General features: G+C 47.2%; 1 protein-coding gene across 12 annotated transcripts in view; it reads right to left on the minus strand.

Annotated features, from left to right (window-relative positions):
- The window catches only part of PPFIBP2 (PPFIA binding protein 2), a 153,201-nt gene that overhangs the window by 13,204 nt on the left and 115,034 nt on the right, over positions 1 to 24,963 (minus strand). For 11 of the 12 annotated variants that reach the window (XM_059408926.1, XM_059409023.1, XM_059408978.1 and 8 more), the window contains 10 exons: positions 23,998 to 24,059; positions 22,799 to 22,874; positions 21,632 to 21,735; positions 19,798 to 19,865; positions 18,126 to 18,183; positions 17,179 to 17,220; positions 13,354 to 13,492; positions 12,147 to 12,179; positions 11,584 to 11,725; positions 10,849 to 10,977 (listed from right to left, as the gene is read on the minus strand). In XM_059408926.1, coding sequence (XP_059264909.1) covers positions 10,849 to 10,977; positions 11,584 to 11,725; positions 12,147 to 12,179; positions 13,354 to 13,492; positions 17,179 to 17,220; positions 18,126 to 18,183; positions 19,798 to 19,865; positions 21,632 to 21,735; positions 22,799 to 22,874; positions 23,998 to 24,059 — 853 coding nt within the window. The remainder of the gene's footprint in view (positions 1 to 10,848; positions 10,978 to 11,583; positions 11,726 to 12,146; positions 12,180 to 13,353; positions 13,493 to 17,178; positions 17,221 to 18,125; positions 18,184 to 19,797; positions 19,866 to 21,631; positions 21,736 to 22,798; positions 22,875 to 23,997; positions 24,060 to 24,963) is intronic. The other variant, XM_059408933.1, reaches the window with a different exon arrangement.

The following is a 24,963-nucleotide window of genomic DNA, read 5'->3' on the forward strand; positions in this document are numbered from 1 at the left end:
AGATTTACAAACAAAGAAGTTACCTTATCAATAGCCCAAATTCCAAAGACACAGAACTCAGTTTCTCAAGCCTAAATGTCATCCTCCCCTCCATAAAAACCGAAGGAGGCGGAGGTAGAAGGAAAAGCAAATAAAGTTAAATTTCTTCTAAACCTAAATCTCATTAACAAGGATGTTTGATGGCAGGAATGTAACATTCCACCAGGAGACCCTCAATTGTCTTTACTTAATAGTAACTAAGCCTTCAATATCCTGATAGTATTCTTTGCCCCAATAACCCTTTGTCCTCACCTACCCAACTCCTGCGTATATAACCAACCACCCCTCACAACCCGGGGCAGCCGCATCTCTGCCTGCCCACGGGCCCTGTCCCCGTGCTCTAATAAATCACCTTTTGCACCAACGACGTCTTAAGAATTCTTTCTTTAGTCATCGGCTCCGAACCTCCTCACCCCACCGAACCTGACTTAGGTTCTGGGACTTCATCATTTTTGGCGAGCCAGCCAGGAGAGCTGTGAGTCTTTACATTTGGACTCTGAGCTTCGGTGCAAAATTGGTGAGTACTTTCTTTCCATTTACTCTGATTTCAGGGGCTTTTCAAGGAGTATGGTCTTATTGGAACACTTGCATGTCAATTGCTCAGGCTGTAATCCTCTAGCCCGTGGCTACTCTATGGGGAGGAGAGCGTCTGCCTTTTGGCTGTAAGCTAGTACCCTGGCCGGAATGGCAATAAGACCCAGAAACTTGATGGCCTCACTCTATTCCTGTTCTTATAGAAAGTTGTCTCTCTTGGGCACGGGACAGCCACCTAAGTCACCAGGACGGCTGCCAATCTTAAGACTCCCGTGTGAGGTTTCCTCCTGATTGATCTAATGTGATCCCCTCCACATGCCCGGTCTAGCCACTTCTGGCCGCGAGACCTCCACTGGGAGCCGGCCGAAACCAGTACCTGATTGAATTAAAACGCAACCGGGGACTGTTTCCTAGGGAAGTTGGCTGTAAGGACCACATGTGTTGGAATGTCGCTTAGACCATGATGGATTTCAGTCTTTACTGTTTCTCAGAGTGTCTTCTGCAAACCGCCTAAAGCTATGAAATTGAGTAATTTCCCCTTGCCAAAACTTCTCTAGCATTTCCATGGGTTAATATGGCAAAACAGTATGCAGTCTTCAGGACATACGATAGCATGGCACAAGCATTTTAGTCCATTCACCAGGCACCCATCTGCAGCCTAGGATGCGATGGGGAAGTGGAGGGACGCCGGCACCCCTCCAGGGCCTTTTATGGCAGGAATGTCTTCCCAGGGAAGGCAGGATGGTGATCAATAGCGATATCTTGAGGGACGCCTCTGGTCGCTTTTGACACACAGGAACCTCTGACATATCCTGCGTGGGACGCTACCCAGGAGTCAGGGGGGATTTGGTAATGGACCTTCTTTACTTTTATGGAAGCATGGCCTCAGTAGGCTTCTTAAGTTCCCAAGGACTCTACCTTGGGGTGCCTTTTAACCCACTGGAAATAATTTGGATTGCAAAACTTAGGAAAGGACTGAGCTCCTGTAACACTGCATGGCCTCAGTGGGATCTATCAGATCTCCTCTGCAGGAAACAGGGCAAATGGACCTAGGATACCTTCACCGCTCATACCTAGGCCTTCATTGCTCTACACCAGGACCCCAGACTAAGGGGCTTTTGCGGAATGTGTTTGCCCAAATGAGTCAGCTAGTAAACTTTCTCCTGACATATTGGATGGTAATTACGTAAATAAGCCTTCTTCTAGTAAACCCAGGTTGCTGGGCCATCCCTAGCAAAGTGGACTCTGGCTTTATTTCTCTCTCCTAATAGATGTGGGGGCTTCTCCCTCACTCCCTTCCCGTGTTAATGGCTATAACTGGAGCCAACTGGGGTTAATCTAACTCGAGACAGAGACTATAAGGAATATTCCCAAGCAGCTGCCGAAACTATCTTTGTTTCGGGGAAGTTTCCCTGTGTTCTCTGGCCTGACTTGGACTGCCTAGCCCCTCCCCCCTTGCTGGTGGGAAAGCATGGCATCTGCTCCTCTGTTGGGGCTTATGAGCTCTGAAACCGGGAATCCCTTCTCTGCCTCCTGGCAGCACTTTGTTTCCTCTGTTTTCCCCTTCTGTTTCTGCACCAAGGTGCGTGCAGCCTGCATGACTGGCCTCTAGATCATGCACCACAGCTCCTTCTCTCTCCACTGTAAAGGAGCAAGAAGAGCACCCCTGGACCTAACACTCCCCACTCCAGATCTTCCCACGCATGTCTCAGGTAAACATGCAAAGTGGAGTGGGCCCAGGTGGAACGTAAATCAGTATTGGAACTAAGTTAAGTTTGTTGGTTTAATTAAGAAAGACGTGTCTTTTAAGTTATCAGCAGTAATGTGAAACTTGGAAGTTTACTGAAGGTTAAATAAGCTTGTGTTATTAAAATTTGTTAGCAAAGAAATGACTAAACTGATGGTTAATTGTCTGTCTCAAAGTTCTAATGGGTAATTGCTGAAGTAACTTTCAAAGTCTTTGGTAACCTGAAAGTTTTTTAAGTTTTGCTTGGATGACAAATGGAATTAAATTGTGGACATCTAGGTCTTAACCAAACAGGATAAAATGCTAAGTCGTTAATTACTGAATGTAGGTTTGTGCTTTTGACTTCTTACTGCAAAGAAACTAAGAGTATTTAAATCTGTTGGTAAACTTGTTTGCCACTTAACTGATTCATAAATTGCCACCTGAAGAATTCTGTTGTAACAGTTCACAATTGGTTAATAACTAAAGGTGTTTCTAAGAATACGAAGTTCTGCTTAGTGTAACTAAGACTAATGGAAATAAAGGGAAACTCTGTATGTAGGAAAGTAGGAGATATGTAAGAAAGATTTAAGGAATGGGAATACATTTTGTTGAAGGTAAAGAAAGGTAATTTTGTCCTAAATGAGATGGTTGTTTAGAAGGAAATGGCTTGGGACAAAACCTGAATGCAAAGGAAAGTTGTAGAAGGTTTGTGAAGGGAAATCTTCAGAAAAGGAATTTTAGCTATAGTCAAGAATGAACGAAGATTGAAATGAATGGGTTTTAAAGGTACGTTGGTACAAGACTGAAATTGTCTCTGTTCAAAAGGACAATGTTTTCTTAGATCAATTGATCTGCTGTTAAGAAAATGTAAATGGTTTTCTCTTTGCCTGGCCAGAAAAACCAGTTTCTATGCTTTGTTTTATCAGGTGTTTAACATCCCTAATTATATTTAGGCATGTGCTTCAACACTTTCTAAGATTTTAGCAAATGTTGACAAGATTTAAATTGTAAATCTCTTTAACTCAGGCTTTTCCGTGGTATGTGAAGTTGCTCATGAAGTACTACTGAACCAGTGACAAACCTTGGATTACATTTGGGAAAATGCTATAACTATTCTAGAGATTCTACACACTTCCTAAAGTTTTAATGTTTTGAGAGATCACCGCTTGATACTGTAATTATGGAAATGTTATGTATCACAGAAATAACCTGATTTCCTTGCAGCTAAATTGTAAACTCCCGTGTCTCTTTAGCTCTAACCATACCCACTCTGAATTTTTGTCATTTATAATTGTTTTAATTCTCTTGTAAAATTATCTTCAAGGAGATTCCTATAAAGGACTTTCAGGACAAATACAGATATTTGATATGCTTGAAAATCCTAAAACTGAAATGGGTAAGAATTTCCAGAACTGACTAAAGCCGCATTCACCAGAATTAGCAACATGGGACTAAATTAACTAAAAGATTGTAGTGTTGTGTCTGTTAATGTTTTGTCTTACTTTAAACATTGCTGGTTCTCTCTACTGTTTGCTCTTACAGACTAGGGATACTCCCTCCTAGTTATCTGTAACTTATAGAGATGTAAAAGTGCTCATTTGTAAAAGTGCTCAAAGCATTCACCTTTTCTCTTTATCTGAACCCTCTGAAACCAAAAGGTCTCAGTAAGTATTCTTTCTTCCATGGCAATCAGTCATTTGCATAAGTTCAATAAGAATCTGTTCTCCTTGTAACAGGAAAGAATTGGAAACACGGTATTTTACCAAGGCTTTGACTGGGATGTCATATTTGAAAAGACTCAGATATGACCAGACAGCTTTAAGGAACTAAGGTTGACTTTATGAAACCTGGAGCCATAAAGCCCCTTGGGACTGTTGGCCTGATACCTTGCTTACAGAGTTCCCAGCAGCCTCACCAGGTGAGTAAAGAATGTCACTCCTTGGTAGGTGCAGTCTCCGGAAGAGGAACTCGCCCAAATCAACAGGTATTGCAGGCATGCCTGATGGCAAGTACAGGGCTTGGCTTCTGGCCCGGAGAGGCTACTAAAAGTTCAACCTAGAGATTCCTTATACAAAGTTCCAGCAAAGCAGATTCTAAAAGATCTATTGATCACACTCACTGTTCTTGCTGAGCTTATGTAAATAATAGGCCAAGTTTGTTAAAACTGGACTTGTTTCACAAGTGAATTAGTCCTGATTTGGCTATCTCTGTAAATGAGGGTTATTTTAGAGAGAAAAATTGTTTTAGTAACACCTTTATGGATGTTAAATTCTAGATTTGATTGTCTTTAAATGTTTGTTTACCTATGCTAAACAATTTGAGGTAAACTTCAGAAAAGTTGCACAATAGCTTCTTTAGTCGATCTTATTATTTTGTGGATATATGAACAAGACCCCACAGCACATGATTAAACAACTGGAAAATGGGATTGATTCCCCTACAATTGTATAACTTAACTAACCCCTTATGTGTGGCTGGGATAATGAAATTGCCTAAAAGCCACCATACCACACTCCATAGGATTAACTATGGACTTGTGGAGATAATGGATGACCCCACTTTCTTTATGAGTGGATTGGATGATGCATGGCGGGCTCCCCTTATCTCTTGACAAGTTTTCTCCCACTTGACAATGATCCTCTGTAATCAGGATATTGTTAAGGCTGGACCACTCAAAGGTCGTCTTATTGGTTTCATCCCTTAGTCATATTTATCCTAGAGGCCACCTGTTGAGGTGCAATTGCAAACAGATGCTTTAGCTAAGCATAGAACAGCCCTCATAAAAGGAGCCTCAAAGCTCACTATGGAACAGTCCCTGACTGTAATAACTTCACATCAGGTCCAGATTTGTCTTAGAAGCCAAAGGCCACCAATGGATAATGGAGGCCAACTAATTAAATACTGGGCTACATTAACAGATATGCCAGAAATAAAACTTGTCAAACTTTAAACCTAGTTACCTGTATGCCTGAACCTGACCACTGTACTTCTTTCTCTATAGAGCAAAAAAGGTTATTAATCTTGCTTACTCTATCTGGCCAGATTTAAGATGCCCCTGTTAAAAATATGAATGATAGTTGGTTTTCTGATGACAGTAGTTTTCATAGAAAAAAATAAGAAAAGCTAGGTGTGCCATAGTGCTCACTAGCACTTTGCAATTGCCAAAGTCTAAGAATTAACATTTATACTGACTCCAAATATGCTTTCCTGGTACTACATGCCCATGGAGCTATTTGGAAGGAAAGGGGATTGCTATCAAGCCATAACTCCCCAATCAAATATGGGCCTAAGTTACAAAACCCTCCTTATCGCTATACTGAAGATGGCATATATCAGATCCGGGATACATATTTGTGGTTCACACCCACGATTGGACAGCTCAGTTAAAAGGCAGTTTTATGCTGGGAACAAAAGAATCATACGTAGGATACTTGGACAAATAACACAGTATCGAGGATGGCTATCATTAGAAATGTGTTCCCAAATAATAGTACTCCAGGCTACTGAATGTTTTGCTACTGACTGGGTAAGGCGACCTGGCATTAGATGGCCAGCTCCAAACGGAACCCACTGGATATGTGGAACCAACCTGTGGCCCTGGCTTCCTCCAGGGTGGATAGGTCGCTGTACTTTAGGATTTTCCTGGATTCATGGGCGCATTACTAAAACCATTACAACTCCAGCTAATCCCCCAACTTGAAACAAAGATGGACACAATCTGTTTTTAAATGGTATGATCACTTAGCATGCATTTCTGTTCCATCTGCGGGACTAGAGGATGTCATGTGGCATGTAGAAGCCCTTAATAAATATACTACAAAGGCACTCAATGATCCACTAAATGGCATCTCCCTACTTAATACTGAAGTGTCACAAATAAGCCAGGCAGTCCTACAGAATAGGATGGCCTTAGATGTCCTGACAGCAGCACAGGGTGGCACATGTGCAATTATCAAGACAGAATGTTGTGTGTACATTCCAGACTATCACAAAAATGTCACAGGACTAATAAAAGATGAATACCCAGATTAAGGCCCTACAAGATCCTTCTCTCTCTCTCAGTGAATGGTTAAGTTCCTGGTTTGAAGGAGGGCTATGGCCGAATCTCCTTTTCGGGCTTCTTATTCTTATCGCCTTATTAACCTTAATATGTTGCTTTGTTCCATGTTTCTCTACTTGGTGCCGAGACTCCATTGCTACAATGACTACACCACGGCAGACGATCCTTGTCGCACGCGAGGACGCCTCCCCACTGTCAGCGCTGGATTCAGCTGCCTCCACCTTTCGTAACTCCCTTATACGTTCCTACCCTGATCAATATTGACCCCAGTAGGTAGGGACAGCTCTACGCCCCTATTCAGCATGAAGAAGTTACAGAAGATGAGACCTTCCACCTTCAGCCACCTTAAAGATTTAAGGGTCAAAATTGTTCAGGGGGGAATGATGAGGGAGCAGGAGGCTGGCTGAGGACAAAGCAAAAGCTGGCGCCTTGCACCCCCCCCCCTTCATCCGCTCCCCTCCATAGGTGTAGCATTCCTCAGGCACCCCTGACTGCCATAAAATGATCAATAGTTAACTTGCTAAGATCACAATCCTACAAGACAGGATTCTCCCTTGGTTTGCAAATATCCTTGAGATTTACAAACAAAGAAGTTACCTTATCAATAGCCCAAATTCCAAAGACACAGAACTCAGTTTCTCAAGCCTAAATGTCATCCTCCCCTCCATAAAAACCGAAGGAGGCGGAGGTAGAAGGAAAAGCAAATAAAGTTAAATTTCTTCTAAACCTAAATCTCATTAACAAGGATGTTTGATGGCAGGAATGTAACATTCCACCAGGAGACCCTCAATTGTCTTTACTTAATAGTAACTAAGCCTTCAATATCCTGATAGTATTCTTTGCCCCAATAACCCTTTGTCCTCACCTACCCAACTCCTGCGTATATAACCAACCACCCCTCACAACCCGGGGCAGCCGCATCTCTGCCTGCCCACGGGCCCTGTCCCGTGCTCTAATAAATCACCTTAAGAATTCTTTCTTTAGTCGTCGGCTCTAATAAATCACCTTAAGAATTCTTTCTTTAGTCGTCGGCTCCGAACCTCCTCACCCCACCGAACCTGACTTAGGTTCTGGGACTTCATCAGTAAGATTGCTTTGTCTGCTTTTGCGGGGACCCTTTGTCTGCTTTGGCGCGGACCCCTGCTTTCGCGCGGGTCCCCTGACCCAATCCACTGACGCCAAGTATACCTGTTCAAACTGTCAACCAATCAGCTCAGCCCTACCTGAAACTTGTTTGTATCTGTCTATAAAAATCCTGCACCGACCCAGCTCCGGACCTCTCGGTGTTATCGGCAACGAGCGGCACAGAGGTCCAGGTTCGAACCTGCAATAAATGACCCTTGCTGCTTGGCTTTGACTCACGTCTCTGGTGGTCTTTTAAGGTGGGAGTAATACTCAGTTGGTATTTCAATACCAAAATAAATCCCCAAACGGAGGATTCAGACACAGCTTTAAAAAAATCACTGAAAAAATTAAACACGAACAAAACTACAAAAGAAAAGTTCATGAACTTCATTATATATAAACATAAAAATTTCATATGTCAAAGTGTCACAAAATAAAGTTCTGTAACAAGCCTAAAACACAGTTTATTACCATTACTAGACATAGCTTCATGTCTTAATACACGGAGAGCAGACAGAAGTCTGTAAGACAGACAGTAACAAAAATGGGCAAAAAATGCAGACAATTCACAAAAAGTAAAATGACAAACATCTGCAAACTAAATTAACAATAAAATGTAATTTTTTGTGGTGTGACAGGCACTCTGTGTAGCAGTGCTGACTGGAATATTAATCAGGAAAACTTTATAGGAGAGAAGAAAAAACGCAATAAAATTTATTCTTCTATAACCTCAGAGAAGAGTCCTAGGAAATGTCATTATCAAATACTATTATTTTAGCGAAATTTTTTAAAGTTTACTTATTTATTTGACAGAGAGAGACACAGCAAGAGAGGGAACACAAGCAGGGGGAGTGGAAGAGGGAGAAGCAGGCTTCCCACTGAGCAGGGAGCCTGATGTGGTGCTGCCTCCCAGGACCCTGGGATCATGACCCGAGCCAAAGGCAGAAGCTTAACCACCCAGGTGCTTCACAAATATGATTATTTTAAAAAGAAATATTTCATTAGAATAAAAAAAGAGACTGGGGCTGAAGACTTTCTGTAACCAAGTACTTTTCCTACAGGGATATTGGTGATGAGACTTTTTTTTTTTTAAGATTTTATCTTATTTATTATCTTATTTATCTTATTTATTTGACACAGAGAGAGAGAGAGCGAGAGCATGGAAGGGAGGGGCAGAGGGAGAAGCTGACTCTCTGCTAACCAGGGAGCCCAACGTGAGGCTCAATCTCAGGACCCTGAGATCATGACCTGAGCTGAGGGCAGACATTTAACTGACTGAGCCACCCAGGCGACCCCAGTGATGAGACTTTTTAAGGCTATACCTAAACATCTATAAATACCAGAAGCCATTAGTTTATATCAAATTTCCACTGACAAGTAAGAAAGGCCATTCTTTTCCACCAGTGAATGCAAGGCCTTACCACAAGCACTGTTAGCATAAATGCAGCAATCTCCTCAGGGCGGCCTTCTCTTCCCTTTCTCATCCTTGTTATGGTTAACAAAGCACAAAAACATTCACACCAAGCAGCCCTGTGGCTGGAAGCAGTTTTTCCTTCATCAGAGAAGTTCCTGACTTTGGTTACCCCATCCTGAAATGGCTGACAGAAGGTAAACGGGCCTCCTAACCATGCGGTCGAGCACTAAGGAAAAATGCTGAAGGGTCTTAGAGAAAATTCTTATACCCCTGCCAGTGAATCAATGCTAAAGAAATCACCAGAATTGGAGCTGAGGTTAATCATGCAAGCTGACTGTAGACTTTTTTCATCTCTGAAAAATCAGAAACATTTGCGTCTAAATTTAAAAAAACTGCTAGGAAATTAAAGCGTTCTTGTGGAATATATAAGCTTTCTTTGGCTGGCTTTTCTACTGGCTCTGAATGGGTCTCTGCCTTCTCTTGCCTCCAAAAGCTACCACTCACTGAGCATTTACACCTGTAACACCAATGCCTCGGACCCGAGCAGGTAGGTACAGAAGTGCACACACCCTCACACCTGCACCTGGAGAACACATCTGCTGACACCCATCAAAAGCACAAGTGGATCTGGGGAGGCCTGTGTCTGACACCAGAGCCAACCACCGGGAAAGCTTAGAAAGCTGGGGCTGACTGGGTGGGGAAGAGAAGGGTGTGCCCATGGGTTCCCTTTCTCAGGGCAGTAGGGGCGGGGGTGGGGAGGGGTGGGGGGTGAGGTCCATCAAGAATAGGCTGCTTTAGGGAAACGTGCTCCTCTCCTCTCGATTGTACTGTTTCTGAGGATTGGTATTTGAGCTGTGCACATCTTACTCACTACTTGCTCCTGGCATGGGTAGATGGCAATCTCAGAGGAATTAAATAGGAGAGTTAAACATTACTTTTCACTGTTGGGTTAGATTTAAAGTGTCACAATGCAATCCTGTGGAAGGTGCTCAGAAGCCTGACCTTGGCTGAGTAACTCAGACTTCAGAAGAGAGTTACTAGAGATAATATTTTGTAGAAACTGTCTGATGGGAACAGGGGATCTGAGGATATGGAAAGGGATTTTCCTAAAGCCCCGGAGTACTGTTTTGCCTGGACAGGCCTGAGGGAGGTCTAAGGAAAGGGAGCAGAGCTGCTCACTGGAGAGTGTCTACCAGGGCCGTCCAGGTCAAGCCAGGAACCGGAGGAACCCCAGCACAGCCAGGGCACACCAAGAAAGTTTCACGCTTTTTTGTCTGGGCATGATGGGAGACTCCTGCAAAAGTTCCCAGGTAGTTCCCGTGGCACACACTGTCTGCCACCCCCTTCAGCTAACACCCTTCAGCAAAGCTTGGGGCCTTGTCTTAGGAGGCATAATGGCAACGCAGCCTGCTCGGGTGGCGGGGGACAATGCCCCTTCTCAACGTTTACAGGAGGAGGTCGACCGTGAGTGGCAGACTGCTGATGCTTGGGTTAGATGGGCAGCATCGATGTGATCCTCCTAAGAACTTTATAATAAACTTCCTTTGATTCCTCACTTCACAAATGAGGAAACTCATTTGTTGAGGTGCAGAGAGGTGACAGAGCTTGCTTTAAGGCTTGCCGCTAGAAGTGGCTGAGCGGACATTCCAAGTTGGGTCTGTGGTTCCATAATCTACGCCCCAAAATTTGCCCCAGAGTTTCTCAATCCCGCACGCCAAGGCCCCGAGGCGAATGAATCACACACCTGCAGAGCTGCTGAGGGCCCAGCACCCATGGTGGCTTGGAGCGGGGCCTCTTGGCTTTACCTCAGTATGCCCGCAAAGCATGAACAATGTCTGCTTGCGCCAAGTGGGAGACGGGGAGAAGCTCTGCCTTCTGTCTTGGCAGCATTTGGCCCCTTGGCCAAGACTTCACAGTTCTCTGTTGATGGACTGGAGGGAGCCTTACCATTTCTGACCCTTGGGGTCTCTGGTCCTAGAGAGCCTTGGCCCTGCAGTTGCCCGGAGCCCACCTCGTCGAAACTCCGCCATCCCTGGGGTGTCGGTGTTGAAGTTCCCGGACTGAGTTCTTCGGATCCTGTGTAGAGAGGATTCCGTGGAGAGTGGCAGGGGGCAGCTGGGGGCACGCAGGCAGGGCACCAGCCCCTATGCAGGGCCACACCAGCTGGAACCCGGACTCTCCATGGCACTGCTGCCCAGGGCCTCCCAGAGATCAAGGATCATGGCCTGTGCCAGCTCCCCAGACCCAAGCCTCAATTCTCATTCTGCCTCTGGGATTTGGAGCACACCCTGTGGGGTCCAAGTGAGGAGTGATGCGGGGGAGGAGCCCGTTTCTTCCCAGGGGCCAGCAAGTCCTTCTTTAGACACAGACTGACCCCGTGGAAGGAAGAAGTTGGTCTCATGCATTGTCTCTCCCAAAGTACATGTGGTGAAAGCTGCAGAGAATGTGCTTGGGGTTCGTGGGAGGGAGTGATGCCGGGAGCGAAGGGCAGGTAAGGTAACAGCTACATTTACTGTTCTCCTCCTCTGTGCCCTCAAAGAGAACTCCAATTCTTCCCTCCAACGGCCTTTCTGCTTCTAGTGGTGCTCCAACATCTAATTAAACTGGGGGCTATGTGGTTCTTTGCCCGTTCTAGAAGAATTTTGATTCTAAGCAATGTAATTATGATCACCACCAACTTACTTTCCCCAGAACTTCCTGATGCCTTTGGGGCTCCGTTTACCATCCGGGGTCAGGGGAGACTGGGGGCTTGAGTCAGTGCCCGAGGACGTGGATGAGAGATCGTTGGCCACGGCGGTGTCGTCCCAGCCACTTTCTGTGTCTCCTGAGATGGAAAGAATGGAATGATGTGTGAAGGACAAAAAGGAACATGACCTTCAAAACCTTGTCCCCAGGCCAGGGCCATCCTTCAGTGGGGCTGGGGAAGAGTCTGCTCTGCCTGCTAGGCAGAATGTCACACCTCCTTCTCAGAAACCAGTGGGGACTCAGGCACACTCCAGGCTCTCTCTCTCTGAGGACTGGCCAGGTTAGTGTTCCAAACTGGGGTGAGGTAATGTCTTCAAGTGCTAAAGGTTTGGGGGCCCAAGTACTGGTGGGTAACTCCAACAAGGAGCTTCCTCCTGCCCCCAAGGGAGATGCAGGGCTGCAGGCAGGAGGGGACGTGGCTAAATGTTCCAGAAGGGAGGGTGTCAGGGGAGGGACACAAGGGCATCTCACTCTCCACCTCACCTGGAAGGGTACAGTACCTAATACCGGGGCACTGACACTCCGGCCACGATCTCCAGCCAATCAAGAAGCAGAGAAGCCACATGAAGAAGCAAGAGAGGCCAAAGTCCAGCCCAACAGAGTTACAGGGAAGCAAAGAAATAAACAGAAGAGTCATGGAGCAAGAGAGAAAAGCTCAAACAGAAAGAAAAATAATCCCATGAGAAAAGAAGGGAGGGAACAGTGACTGAACTTGGACCCCAGGGTCAGTACGTTGAGAGGAGGCCTACCGTGAGGGGATCGAATACTCTCGGGGCCACTCCCTGGTAGGCCGAGGCTGCCACACACGGGTAGGGAGACGGAGGGAGAGTGGCAGGGGCTGACATACTGGGGCACACGCAGCCCCCATGTGGGCGCCAGGGCTCCCTCAGATCAGTCTAGAATGCCCTGAAGCTGTTGCGAGTCCAGAGTCTCAGGGTTACCAGGACAGACTATTTCAAGAGCTTGTCTGGAGTTCCTGCAGCCAGAGGCAGAACTGGCCAAGGGCAGAAGCCAGCCCACGGGCTAGCTCAGAGAACTTACAGGGATGAGGAGGAGAGGAGGGAGGGCTCTGCAGGAACCAGAATGTTCCCTCCTACACTCCATTGACCTGTTGTTGTTGAGGAGAGATGGCCTACTCTGCGTGAAAAGCAGTGAAGACCTCCACGGTTCCAGGTCCTAAGCACCAAAAGGGCACCTGTGGATGGATATCCTCGCCCACTGGCCACTCCATTTCCCTAAGGAAACACTTTCCCTTGGACGAGCGCATAATATCATCTTACCGGTAATAGAGGGGCTGCAGGAGGAAGGCACAGACGGGGAGAGATCAGGATGACAAAGGAGGAGGGAGGGAGGGACAGGAAGGATGCACTCAGGGGTCCAAGAGGGAAGGAACAGAGGAATGATGGGAAGGACACGGAGGGCCAAGAGAGGAGCACTGGAAGAGGGCAAATGGGGGTGGAGCAACTGTGGGGTGGAAAGGAAGGGAGGGCTCACAGCCTGGGTTTCTGGCGTTCTACAGGGCTTACCAAAGGAAATAATGTACCCAGACAGGGAGCCACGGTCTTGGTCAGGGAGGCCACCCAGAAGGACACCTTTTCCTGTCCACCCACCCGACCAACCCCCAACTGTGGGCTGTGGTAGGGGCCATGGGATTTTTGCAATAACTTTTGAAAGTGTGGCCGCCACCCCCAGGGCCTGGACACTCACTCAGCCGCAGCGGGCTGCTCCCTGCGGGGTCGGGCTTCGAGGCAGTGGCAGTCGACTTGGCAGCCTCTCCATTGGGCGTTGCTCCTGAAAGCTTCCCAGGTAACGTGGGGTATTTGTGCTCCACCAGGAAAGGGTTGTCCTGTTGGACAGAGAGAGAGAGACACGTGTTCAAGCAACTTTATGGCCTCAGACTCAAACCCAGTTAGGAAATGTTTGGATGCACAGACAACTCAGCTTTCCAAGAGCCACGTGTCACTTAGCCCAACTCAAAGACCTTGCAAAGAAAAGAGACCAGAGTTCTGAGAAAGAAACTTGCCCAAGGGTCACACAATGAGACAGGGACAGAGTCAGGACCAAATCTGGGGCTGTTTGCAACTGACCCTGAACAGGAAGTGAAGTGTCTGGCAAAGGGGGGCTTTGCCCTTTGGTCGGATGCTCGGACTCACCATGAATTAACAGCCACCAATGATCCCTTGGGCACTTCGAATTAACAGACCTGAATCCCAGTAAAGGGTACAACTACTGTTTTGGTATATATATATTTATGCAATATGTCATATGTAAGTTACATTTATATATTACAGTAACAGTTATCTTGAAAAACACCAGGTTAAGACAAGTGAGAAGGGACGTACACACAGGGGAGGTGACAAGAGCAAACACGCTGGGGGGGGGGGCAACACACCACCCATTCCCTTAGGAACTGAGGATCCTGGTCTGCATAAGACTCAGCCCCAGTGCTATGGGCCTGTGCACACACCCTAGCCACAAAAAGGATACCCAAAACAAGGTCACATAAAGGGAAAAGAACGGCACTTAGCTGGTCAGGATGGGGACACTGCAGCCAGAGAAAAACAAATATCACAGGATTTCACTCCCATGTGGAATTTAAGAAATAAAACAAATGAACAAAGTGAAAAAGAGAACAAAAAATGGGATTTTTACTACAGAAAACAAATGGATGGTCACCAGAGGGGAGGTGGGTGGGGAGGGTGAAATAGGTGATGGAGTTAAGAGTGCAGTTATCACGAAAAGCACGAGTGACGTACAGAATTACTGAGTTGCTATGTTGTACACCTGAAACTAGTATAACACTGTTAACTACACTGCAATTTTTTTTTAAAGATTTTATTTATTTATTTGACAGAGAGAGATCACAAGCCGGCAGAGAGGCAGGCAGAGAGAGAGGAGGAAGCAGGCTCCCCACTGAGCAGAGAGCCTGATGCGGGGCTCCATCCCAGGACCCTGAGATCATGACCTGAGCCGAAGGCAGCGGCTTAACCCACTGAGCCATCCAGGCGCCCCCCCACCTTTTTTAAGAAGAACATAATGGCCCCTAAGGCCACAAACCTAAGGGAAACCCAGTGGAATGCATTTGAATAAAGAGAGAAAATGCATTTGAATAAAGAGAGAAAATTCATTCCATTTTTCCTTTACCAGGAAATCGACTGTGGATAACTTGATGGGGCCCAGAAGAAAAGTAATACAAAAATTCTGATTTCCAAATGGACAAGTCAGAGAAGTAATGGAGACTTTAATGACTGAGACATCTCTTGAAGTTTCATTTAGTTAAAAGCCAGGTATCCAACGAATTTCTGAATTCAGTGTGCTTATAAAAATACACATCCCTGAAATTGTCTGAAATCTGATTCGTTCACTGAACATGGACTACTAATCCCTGTGAATGCTGACTACTAATCCCTATGAACAGGCTTGGAAAGGAGAGGTGGGGGAAAAACAGGAGACTAAACTTCCAAGAAGTCTGAAAGAACCAGCTGGTGAAGCAGAAATAATCAGATGGGGAGACTGCATGATTTTTAAGCTCATGACGACCCACGAGGCAGACACTAGACCTGGTCAGATCAACAATTTACAAATGTCAGTCCCTGTGCCAGCTGCCCCACAGTCACCAGGGACACCTGCAAAGACAGATTTCCCAGGTTGCACCTGGTCCTGTGAATCTACCCCTCTGGGAGCACACCCGAAGTGGTGGTATTTTTTTTTTTTTTTAAGATTTTATATATTTATTGTCAGAGAGAGAGAGAGAGCACAAGCAGGGGGAGCAGCGGGCAGAGGGAGAAGCAGGCCCCCTTGCTGAGCAGGAAGCTTCATGCAGGACTTGACCCCAGGACCCTGGCATCAGGACCTGAGCTGAAGGCAGATGCTCAACTGACTAAGCCACCCAGGTCCCAAGTGTCTGTATTTTTAACAAGCATTTCAGATTACTCTGATGCACAGTTAAAGCTGGAAGCACTGAGTGTGGGGAAGGCAATGTTTGAAAGGTTTAAGGATCTGTGACTCCACGTTCCCCATGACACAGAAATAGAGGAGTGGGGAAGGGCTCTCAAGACCAGATTTCCAGTTGCATCATCACCCATGCACCACCCCGCTCAAGGATAGGGAAGAGACCACTGAGGCCACCGATGTGGGCTGTCCGGGTTGCTCACTGAATGGGAAAGGGGACAGAAGCTGTATTGGAAAGAGGACAGAACCTAACCCAAGCATGCATGTCGCAGGCCTATAAGACAACAGAAAGAATCGAGGGTGACAGAAAGGGCTCTCAGCTCTGTTTAGCCAAGAATGACAGCCAGGAAGGAAGGACTCAATGCTGGAAAAGGTAAAGGTCAGGGCAGGACCCAGAAGGAACAGAAGAATGCGGCTGCTTGTGGGGGAATGGAAACCCCAGCTGCCTCCTGTTAGAACAGAGAGGAAGTGCACTGGAGGCGGCAAGAACACAGGCTTTGTGTCAGACTGACTCAGACAAAGCTTTCCCTTCAGCCTCCTACAACCTGTTTTATTGTTTCTCAATGGGGAACAACCCCTGCCTCAGGCTGAGCACGCCAGGAGAGCAGAGAAGCACAGGCACAAGAAATATCACGTGCCTGGGGCCTGGAGAGACAGCAGGCTGTAGGAGCACAGTCTCTAGATCAGACATCGCGCTCATGTGTGGTCCATGGCACGAGCCGGAGAAACCGGTGCTGACCCTAAGGAGGATGAATGGGAACTTGAAAGGCTTGTGATCCACACGCTGGAGAAGAGGATGTTCAGCTCAGAGGAGGGCGTGAGGAGCAGTCAGGAGCAGAGGAGGCTGGTTCATTCCAAGGGCTCCAGAGGGAGAGCCAGGATCAGTGGGCACATGCTCTGGGGAAGTCCTGAAGGTGTGTCTACTAGGACTGGGAAAGATGTGAAGAGCTCTCCAGCACAGAAAGCAAGGGCCAGACGTCAACGTTAGGGGATGCCCCGGTGGCTGAGTGTGCCCATGCTTAGCCCTGACATGTGAGCACAGAAAGGATGATAGCTGTCCTGCTCCTCCAGCTTGTGTGTGGGAACCCTAACCTTCCCCTTCCCAGCAATCAGATCCACAATGTTAAAGATGAGCTTTCCTGAGCCTGTAAAATGGAAGAGACAATAAGAAATCCCATCCTGGGGCGCCTGGGTGGCTCAGGGGGTTGAAGCCTCTGCCTTCGGCTCAGGTCATGGTCTCAGGGTCCTGGGATCGAGCCCCTCATGGGGTTCTCTGCTCAGTGGGGAGCCTGCTTCCTCCTCTCTCCCTGCCTACCTCTCTGACTACTTGTACTCTCTATCAAATAAATAAATAAAATCTTTAAAAAAAAAAAAAAAAGGAAAGAAATCCCATCCCACAGATAATGAGATGAAATCACACTTCACGGTGCACGTAAGCCAGAAACGGGAAAGGAAGCGTTGTCTTTCCTCCTGTGCTCTTATCCCTTATGATTCACCTATTTCTCAGGCACAAAGCTGTAAACTGCTCCGTGAAAACTCCAGCAGACAACCACGAGTGCACGATCGGGGCAGTTATCGTACCTTGGCTTCCACCCCAGGGGAGAGCTGGTTCCCGTTGACACACTGTGCAGCAGCAAGAAGGGTTTCAATCATGTGCAGAGAGAGAGACCAGTGTTAGTCACAAATGACAGCTCAGGACCACCTGCCTGCTTCCAGCTGCAAGGCTCATACCCTCCCTCCCCAGCTTTCTGTTAGGTAATCACCATCCACGGAGGAAACACAAGTCACTGTCCAACCTGTGGACAGATGTTCTGGGTAGTTGCCAGCAATCTGACCAGGGAGAGCAAGAAGCACAGGACCACAGGGCCAGAGCCACTGAATGGGCCCCGTGGCTCCTGCCAGCCTCAGTCTTCAGGGGTGTCCTCTGTAATTACCAGTGCTGGTACACTGCTCAGACCAAGGGACTGAACACAGCAGGCTCCAGAAAAGTGCTCTCTCAACAGAGGAGTCTGGTCTCCAGTGACCATGCCCAAGAACCTGTGATCTATACTCCAGTACCCGGGACACCCACATGGTCAAGGGCTAGCCTCAAATAAGGGTCACAAAGCCCTCCTCACATCTCTCTAGACTCTTAAAAAAGCTTCCTCTCCAATCTCCTAAATTATCCTGTAACTCACTCCTGGGCTCATCAACTTTATCCACTTACTTCCTCATTCAAAATCCCTGCAACAGAAGCCCAGGACTCAAGACCTTGACGGCTTGATCTGACTCAGGCTCTGAACTCACATTCTCCTGCTCCCCGCCATTTCCCAAAACCCTGCCTGTGCTCACCTCTGCATCTTGTCCATCAACTACCTGCAGCATGCCCTGGCCTCCCTCTGGGATGCCTTGGGCCACACCTGACTGGTTTTCTCAGAATGTTCATGTAATTCCTGCCTCTCCATCAGCTTCAGAAAGGCCTCTACAAGGTGGGACCTGTGTGTCCCAGCACTGCTGGGTAAGGAACTCAAGAGTTACAAGAGGCTGACCTTGTCCACAGGTTCACTTCTTAGGTCTTCTAGGCTACATGAGAGTTTTTTCTGAGCTCTGGAAAAACACAAAAGAAAGCGAACAAAGACACAGTTACTGGACAAGGTGGTGTGTCATTCATGCAGAGGACATACCAAGTGTTTTACCAGTAGTCTGTTAAGTGGGTTTAGGGTCAAGGTCAGGAAAAAGTCACTCTCTCATCACAATCACTACACAGGAGACTGGCCCATCTCACGGAACAGCCTGGTCAGACAATGTGTTGTTGAGGGCATGAGAGCATCATTTAAATCCAAATCAAAAGGCCTTGACATTCCTTGAAAATACAGAACACACTCAATTCTATTACATCAATGGGAGCTAAATGGTCTATAGTCAGAAAGAAGCTCTGCAGAGTCAAAAGACAGGAGAGGTGCCAATATGGCCTCATCCGTGAGTCTAAGATATAACCCCGGGAGGAAGGATCTGTGCCACATTACAGTGGAGGTGAGCACATCAGCCAGGCACAGCTCCAAAGCATCACCTGTTAGGATCTTCCAAGCTTTTGCTCCAGCTCTGTCCTGATCAGTCTGCTCAGTGGAATTTGCTTTTTCAGAGGTTATTTTGCAGAGAAGGGCACAAACTATATAGAGAAGAGACCATGCCAACAGGGGTCACAAGAGTTACCTTGTAACAAGTCTCTTTGGCAGTGATGCTTCTCAGTTTATATGAGTAAAGCAAAATCTCTTAGTACATTGGTCTCCTGTGAGTCTGGTCAATGTGAGTTAATCACTGTTGACTTTTTCCTAAGTGAACTCATATATAAACTAAATTTCTTATTGTGCAAAGTGACTACCAATTGCAGCCTTTGACACTGGCATTTTTCTCTAGGGCTAAAGGCTGAGGGAAACAATGGCTCTATAGAAAGTGGGGTCGAGAACGTAGGAGCTGGAGCCTCAGCACCATTCTGGGGAAACTTCCATCATACATACGGCCAATCTCCCCAGATGCCTCACTGAATGACACTCCGCTCTTGACAGTGGAGCCTCTGTATCTCCATTACATGGGGCCTAACCTGGAAGCATGTTCTAAATTGTTGACCTAGGGAGCTAGAAATAGTTCATTTTAGAGGGAACTAGATCAGTGGCAGCCAGGTGACCCCACAGGCCAGCCCATTATAAGCTCATTGCCATTATAAGCTCATGTGAAGCTTCCCCAAAGCAACAGAACCAACCTCCCTATAGGAGAAATGGCTCTCCCTGAGAAGCCAGACTGTCACAGGGCTCTGGGACTCCTAAGAGCAGGAAGGACTTTCAAGAGTGGACTGTTGAAAATAAGACACACAACACGGGATGCTCTCAGCCCCGAGGAATCCCTGATGGGCACAGATGACCTACAGCCACTTCTCCTTTGAGGCTCCAACTTCTGGCCAGGTCTTTTCTCAGTGACAATGGCCCAGTTCCTTATCCCATGGGAAGGGAAGCTCCTCCGTGGCTAGGGGAGGTAGGCACGTTTGTGACTGTTCCATGGCCACACTGTGGCCACTGTCAGGGCCTGGAGCACTGCTCAGTGGAAGGGCAGGTGTGACTAGGATCTGTGGCTATGCTCACCTTGCACGGCCAATCCCTGCCATGCAGGAGCCCCAAGGGTGGGCTGAGCACACAGCAGCTCTGGGGACATAGTCAGGACACCTACCTGGTTTCCAGTGATTTTTGTGGTAGTGGAGGCGGCCCCACGGTGGGAGAGCTACATCTTGGAGGCATCTGCACAAGAAACAAAGTCACTGTAGGGGACACTTAATGTGTGGAGACCACCTACCATCCCTTCTCCTTTGGACAACTCCCCTTGAGGACTCCCACTTCCTCCTCTAGGTACAGCCACATTGACTGTGTTGATTCAGGTGACTTGCTCTTTCAGGACGCCCAGGAGGAAGGAGTACTGGAAACCCAGGCCAACCTGCTCCTCCTCCCCAGATCTGCCCCCATATCCCTGTAGGAGAGTCCTGACACCTGAACCCCTGGGGACCCTTGCCACTCCTGCCTTCTCTGAGCTGAGTTCCTTAGCTTTTTCTTTCTTGCAGGAAGCCACCATGCACCCTTTCAGAAACATGCCTTGTTGGTGTAAGTTAGCCAGAGTTGATGTCTGGTGCTTGCAACGAGAAGCACTAGAATGGACCTATGCACTCAACAAGTGTGAGCCACCTCCATGGCCTGCCAGGCCCCATGCTGGGTGTGAGTAAGTGTTCCCCACAGCAAAAGGGCAGACAGCTGAGATAAAAGAGCAGTGCAGACGTTCTTATGATAATGACACCTCTAACATAACAGAGGGGTGGATGGGAGGAAGGGAAACTTCAGAAGAGGGCTTCAGAGGGGAGAACACTTGAGAAATGAGAATGGGCTTAGTGAGAAGGCAAAAAGGGAAGAGAATTACAGGTAGACCGAACATGAGCTAAAGGTGGCATCTAAGGAGGACTCAGTTTGACACTTTCACTTTTGTACTAAGTGCAAAGATACTTTTTCTCTAGAGCCTGGTAAGTACCTTTTTGATACTTTTTTAGACCTTTTGGTCTAATAAACATGCGTCCATTTCCAGGTTCTGCCATCTAGCTGCTGTGGGACCTAAAGCAGATTAATTACCCTCTCTGAGCCTCAGCTTCACAATAAAGTAAGAATCCCAGCTGGGTGTCATTAAGGTGACGAGAAATAAGGTGAGAGCCATGTACAGAGCTCACTGCAGTTATCACACATTGGTACTGGGTGTCCATCACTGCTTCTGTACGATTGCCAGCAATCTGGAATGTTTGTCTGACTTGATAACTGGGTCACTTGGTAACATTTTAGTGCCTCCCTCAATTAAAAGAGTTGAGCTAGACCCCTAAGATCCTCTTCAGTTTGGCCATTCTAGAGTTTCATGAGCTTTTTATACCCTGAGCCGAAGCCCTTTCTCTCCTTGAGATCTGGATCTATGAGTATACGTGCTTATTTGTATCTAATCTGAATGCGGAGAGATTTGTGCAGGACAAAGAAAATCTGTCTGCTGGTTACAGCGGCTGGAGGGGGTGTCTGAAATAGGAACGGATCCCTGCAGTAGGAACGGATCCCTGCAGTAGCTGAAGTTATTCCCTTCCATGAGGAAGGCACACTCATCCATTCGACAACCATCTGCATTCTCCTGGGCATCGGGCACTATTACAGACACTGGACAAATGGGGGGAGATAAAACCAAACCACCCTCGGTCTCTGCTTATACCCCAGAGAGGAAAGACAAAAGAAACAAGGAACTGGATTGAGAGTTCCTATCTTTGCAAGTCAAGCGTCCATGATGCCTACGCACCCAGTCAGGACACAGGCCAGTGCCTAGGCCCCTACCCGCCCTCGGTGCTCTCCCTAGGGCCTTGGGGGCCACGCCATCTATTTAATTTCTCACCTGTCAAGATTTATACCTGACAGGTACCTGACTAGATCATCCCCCAAGCTCTGTAAGCTCCCAGGGCCTGCCCAAAACCCCCATCATGGGTGAAACATAGCACCTCTGGTTTAAAGAATTCTTCAGGGCCTTTATTCGCACTGTTCCACTTTCTGAAACTTCCCTCGAGTTCTTCTTCATTGATTAAAAGAGTTCTTTCCGAAGGCCCTGGAAGCATTAATGCAGAAGGGGGGATCACTACTGTGGGAGTTATTCAGAAGCCCATAATTAACACAAAATTTTAACAGTCTTTCTCCTTCTTTAAGAAAGCCTAAGGAATACATAAAGGTACATTAAGAGTGTGACTCAGATTCTTCAGGACATCTGAAGATGGACTGTCATGAGGGTCATCTCAAGGGCAAAGCTCATGTATGGAACATAGAGAAACCCCTAGGATTCTTCCCCAACCTTCTCTCTCCTTGGCCACAGGCAATCAGGCTCTGATTAGACCCCAAATACCAAAAAAGAGGGAATACAGGGAAGTGATGTGTGTGCAGGCCCAGCAGAAGCTCAGCCAGAATGGAAGGTCTCTGAATGCCCTCGGAGCAGCCCCCTCCTCCGAAGTAGCTGCTTTCCCAGGACTGTGATAGGAGCTCAGGTTAGCGGCATGAAGGGTAAGGCAGGCAGCCTGGCCTACAGCCTGCTGTGCTCAGACAAACACTAATGCTGCCTGGGAGGTTCGTTCACCCTGGGCATTAAATACGAAACATGGATAGCTCTCCCAGCCCTGTGCCTTCCTACGGGAACCCAGGTACCCAGGGACTTAAAGGAGGCTCCCCGAGTGTCCTGGCAATCTAGTGGGGGAGCTTTTAGATTCCTCTGGAGGTGGGCAAGCTCTAATCCCCCATGAGGGTACCGAAGTAATTATTGGTCCAGGTTTGACTGCACTTACTGCCCCTAAGGGGTATGCTGGAAAGACACACAGCTGATCTCCAAGAATGGAGATTCCCAAGGGCTTGCACTGACGGCTTTATTTTCTTGAAGATCTGCTTAGTCCCTGGGAGCTCTGGACCACCATCGGACATAGTTTCTAGAAAACAATAGCTGCCGACTTCCCCTATCCAGAACAGGCTAACCAGCTCCATTCTCTAGCAGCTTCATTCTCCAGCTTCAGCTAACCAGCTTCATTCTCCAAATGAAGATGAAGACCCTTCTGGCAAAATACCCCTGGGTTTAACCCAGTTGATGAAATACCTTTGGGAGAAAAGGGCAGAGCCCTCCTTGCCCTCACCTTGTGTTGCCATCATCATCTCCTTCGCCCTTCGGTACTGGTTTAGCAGCCCCGTGAGCTCCTCTATCCGACGGTCCTGTCACAATGGGAGAGTAGACTATACGTGAACACCACCACTGGCCCCTCCGAAGATTTCATGGGTGGCGGGGGCCACATTGTGTTCTGTGCACACGGAGAAGAGATGCCACAGGGAACCTAAGGAATGCTTCAACAGAAAGGTCAGCATCCAGCCTCCTTCCCACAGAGCCTGGGTTCTCAGTGCTCTGCTAGGCCGCTCCCAACATTCTGGCCTCTACCCAAAGGCAAGAGTTCAATCTCTAGCCATAAAACAGTCCTTATAGGGGTTAAACAGTTCCGGATCAGAACAATCACTATCTCCCCTCCTAAGGTAGCCTTAGAAATCTGTCTCCTAGTTCAACTATTGTCCTAGGAGCTACATGCAAAAAAAGATTAAAATAAAGCTGGTGTGTTTATCCCCAATTCCCTCACCTGTTCCTGGGAAGTCTGAGATTCTGTGTACAACAGATGAAATCTCCCAGAGGAGATCATTTCTTTCAGCAGAGGTCTGGGGGCTTGGGAGGTCACACAGATTCTGGCCCTAGAGAGACTTGGGGGGTGAATCCTGGATACACTACCTACTATCACCTGACCTTGGACAAAACTCAAGTGCTCTGAATCTCAGTGTCCTCATCTGTAATGTGCAGGGCTGTGATCCTCAGAGCTGACGTCCATCCCAGGGAGGTGCTCTTTAGTTACAGAGGGGGCTCCCCTAGGATTATACAGTTATCGGACGTGAAGGACAGAAGGTGGGGGGTAAGCACATGGCATGCTGCTTAGTGTCTCCGTGATGAGTCTGCATCAGACAGTGCACAGAGGAGACTGGTGTCTAAGCGGGAGTCTAAGCAGTTATAACATTGGCAATAACTGTGGTGATATTTTTTCCCCCACACCTACATGAACAGGTACCACTTTAATCTGCCTCTGGTTGATTTCACTTAGGCCAAGTTCCTAGGTATCAAGGGCAAAAACAGGTGGCCGAGGCTCTGTCTCTAAGAGGCAGAAGCCATTCTCCCCACATATCCCCGGGTCAGCAGCCTAATGGGCATGACCCTGCCCAGAATATCAGAGACCAATAGGGACCAAACAGCCAGAGACATTAGCAGAGGAAGAGAGGGCTGCCTGCATGACGGTCATCTTACCTTATCTTCATTGGCAACAAGCAAAGTTTCCATCCCCATTTTCAGACGTTGAATTTCTTGGTCTAAAAGAATTCAGGTGTAGGAAGAACTATGTAAAGACAGACAGACATCCCCACATGCTAAGCTGCTGATACTTTCCTTGTGAATCAACCGCACACAGGCTCTTCTATTTCTTTAAAAGCCTGTGATGATGTATGGCATAGTCAGTCTCATTAAACATTTGCTGGACTACTAAATGAATGAATGAGCCTGGTATTTTATCTTCTCTTTATAGACGTTAGTGGGGAAAAATCAAAATGCCATTTACTCAAAGGTGACACAGAAGAACCCCCAAATCTTTCAAAATCAACATCTCGGAAGAATACAGACATTTATTGCTGATTACCTGAGTGGGCATGCACCTGGGCTGCTAACTAGTTTTAGAGAAAATCCTACAGTCCCATGGACTGTAGCAAAGGTGAATTTAAAATAAGAAAAAAAAAAAAAAAAGAGCCCACAGCTGAATGAAGATGAGAAAAAAACAATTATGTAAAAGAGCTGGTGGGTACTTGGCTTCATTTAAAATGGTATAGTCAGAATTGACTAACAAATGTTTAGACACATCTATAAATATATTCAAACAAACTCTGTAGTTAAGGAAAACTATCTTATTTCATAAGCCTACAGAATTTCCCAGTGTGCCTCTGTGTGGAGCACCCACGGCCTGCTCTCCCTCTGGGCCTAACAGGGACTCTTGATTTCTTCCCCAACTGCCCTCTGGAGAGCCAAAGGACAGTGCCTAAAGGAGCCGGAGGTCTCTCTGCTAAATATTTAGGCCTAGGGATTGTCACATAGTTGGGAGTTCCAAAACAAGGACCTGTCCCCACTCCTAAACTGATTACTGAAAAAGGAACAGGGACGACTACGTAAGCAAAGCAAGGAGACAAGGGAACTAAGTACACGCATCCCACTTGCAACAAGAACAGG

The sequence above is a fragment of the Mustela nigripes genome, chromosome 1 (genome assembly GCF_022355385.1).
Source record: "Mustela nigripes isolate SB6536 chromosome 1, MUSNIG.SB6536, whole genome shotgun sequence".
Classification (NCBI taxonomy): domain Eukaryota; kingdom Metazoa; phylum Chordata; class Mammalia; order Carnivora; family Mustelidae; genus Mustela; species Mustela nigripes.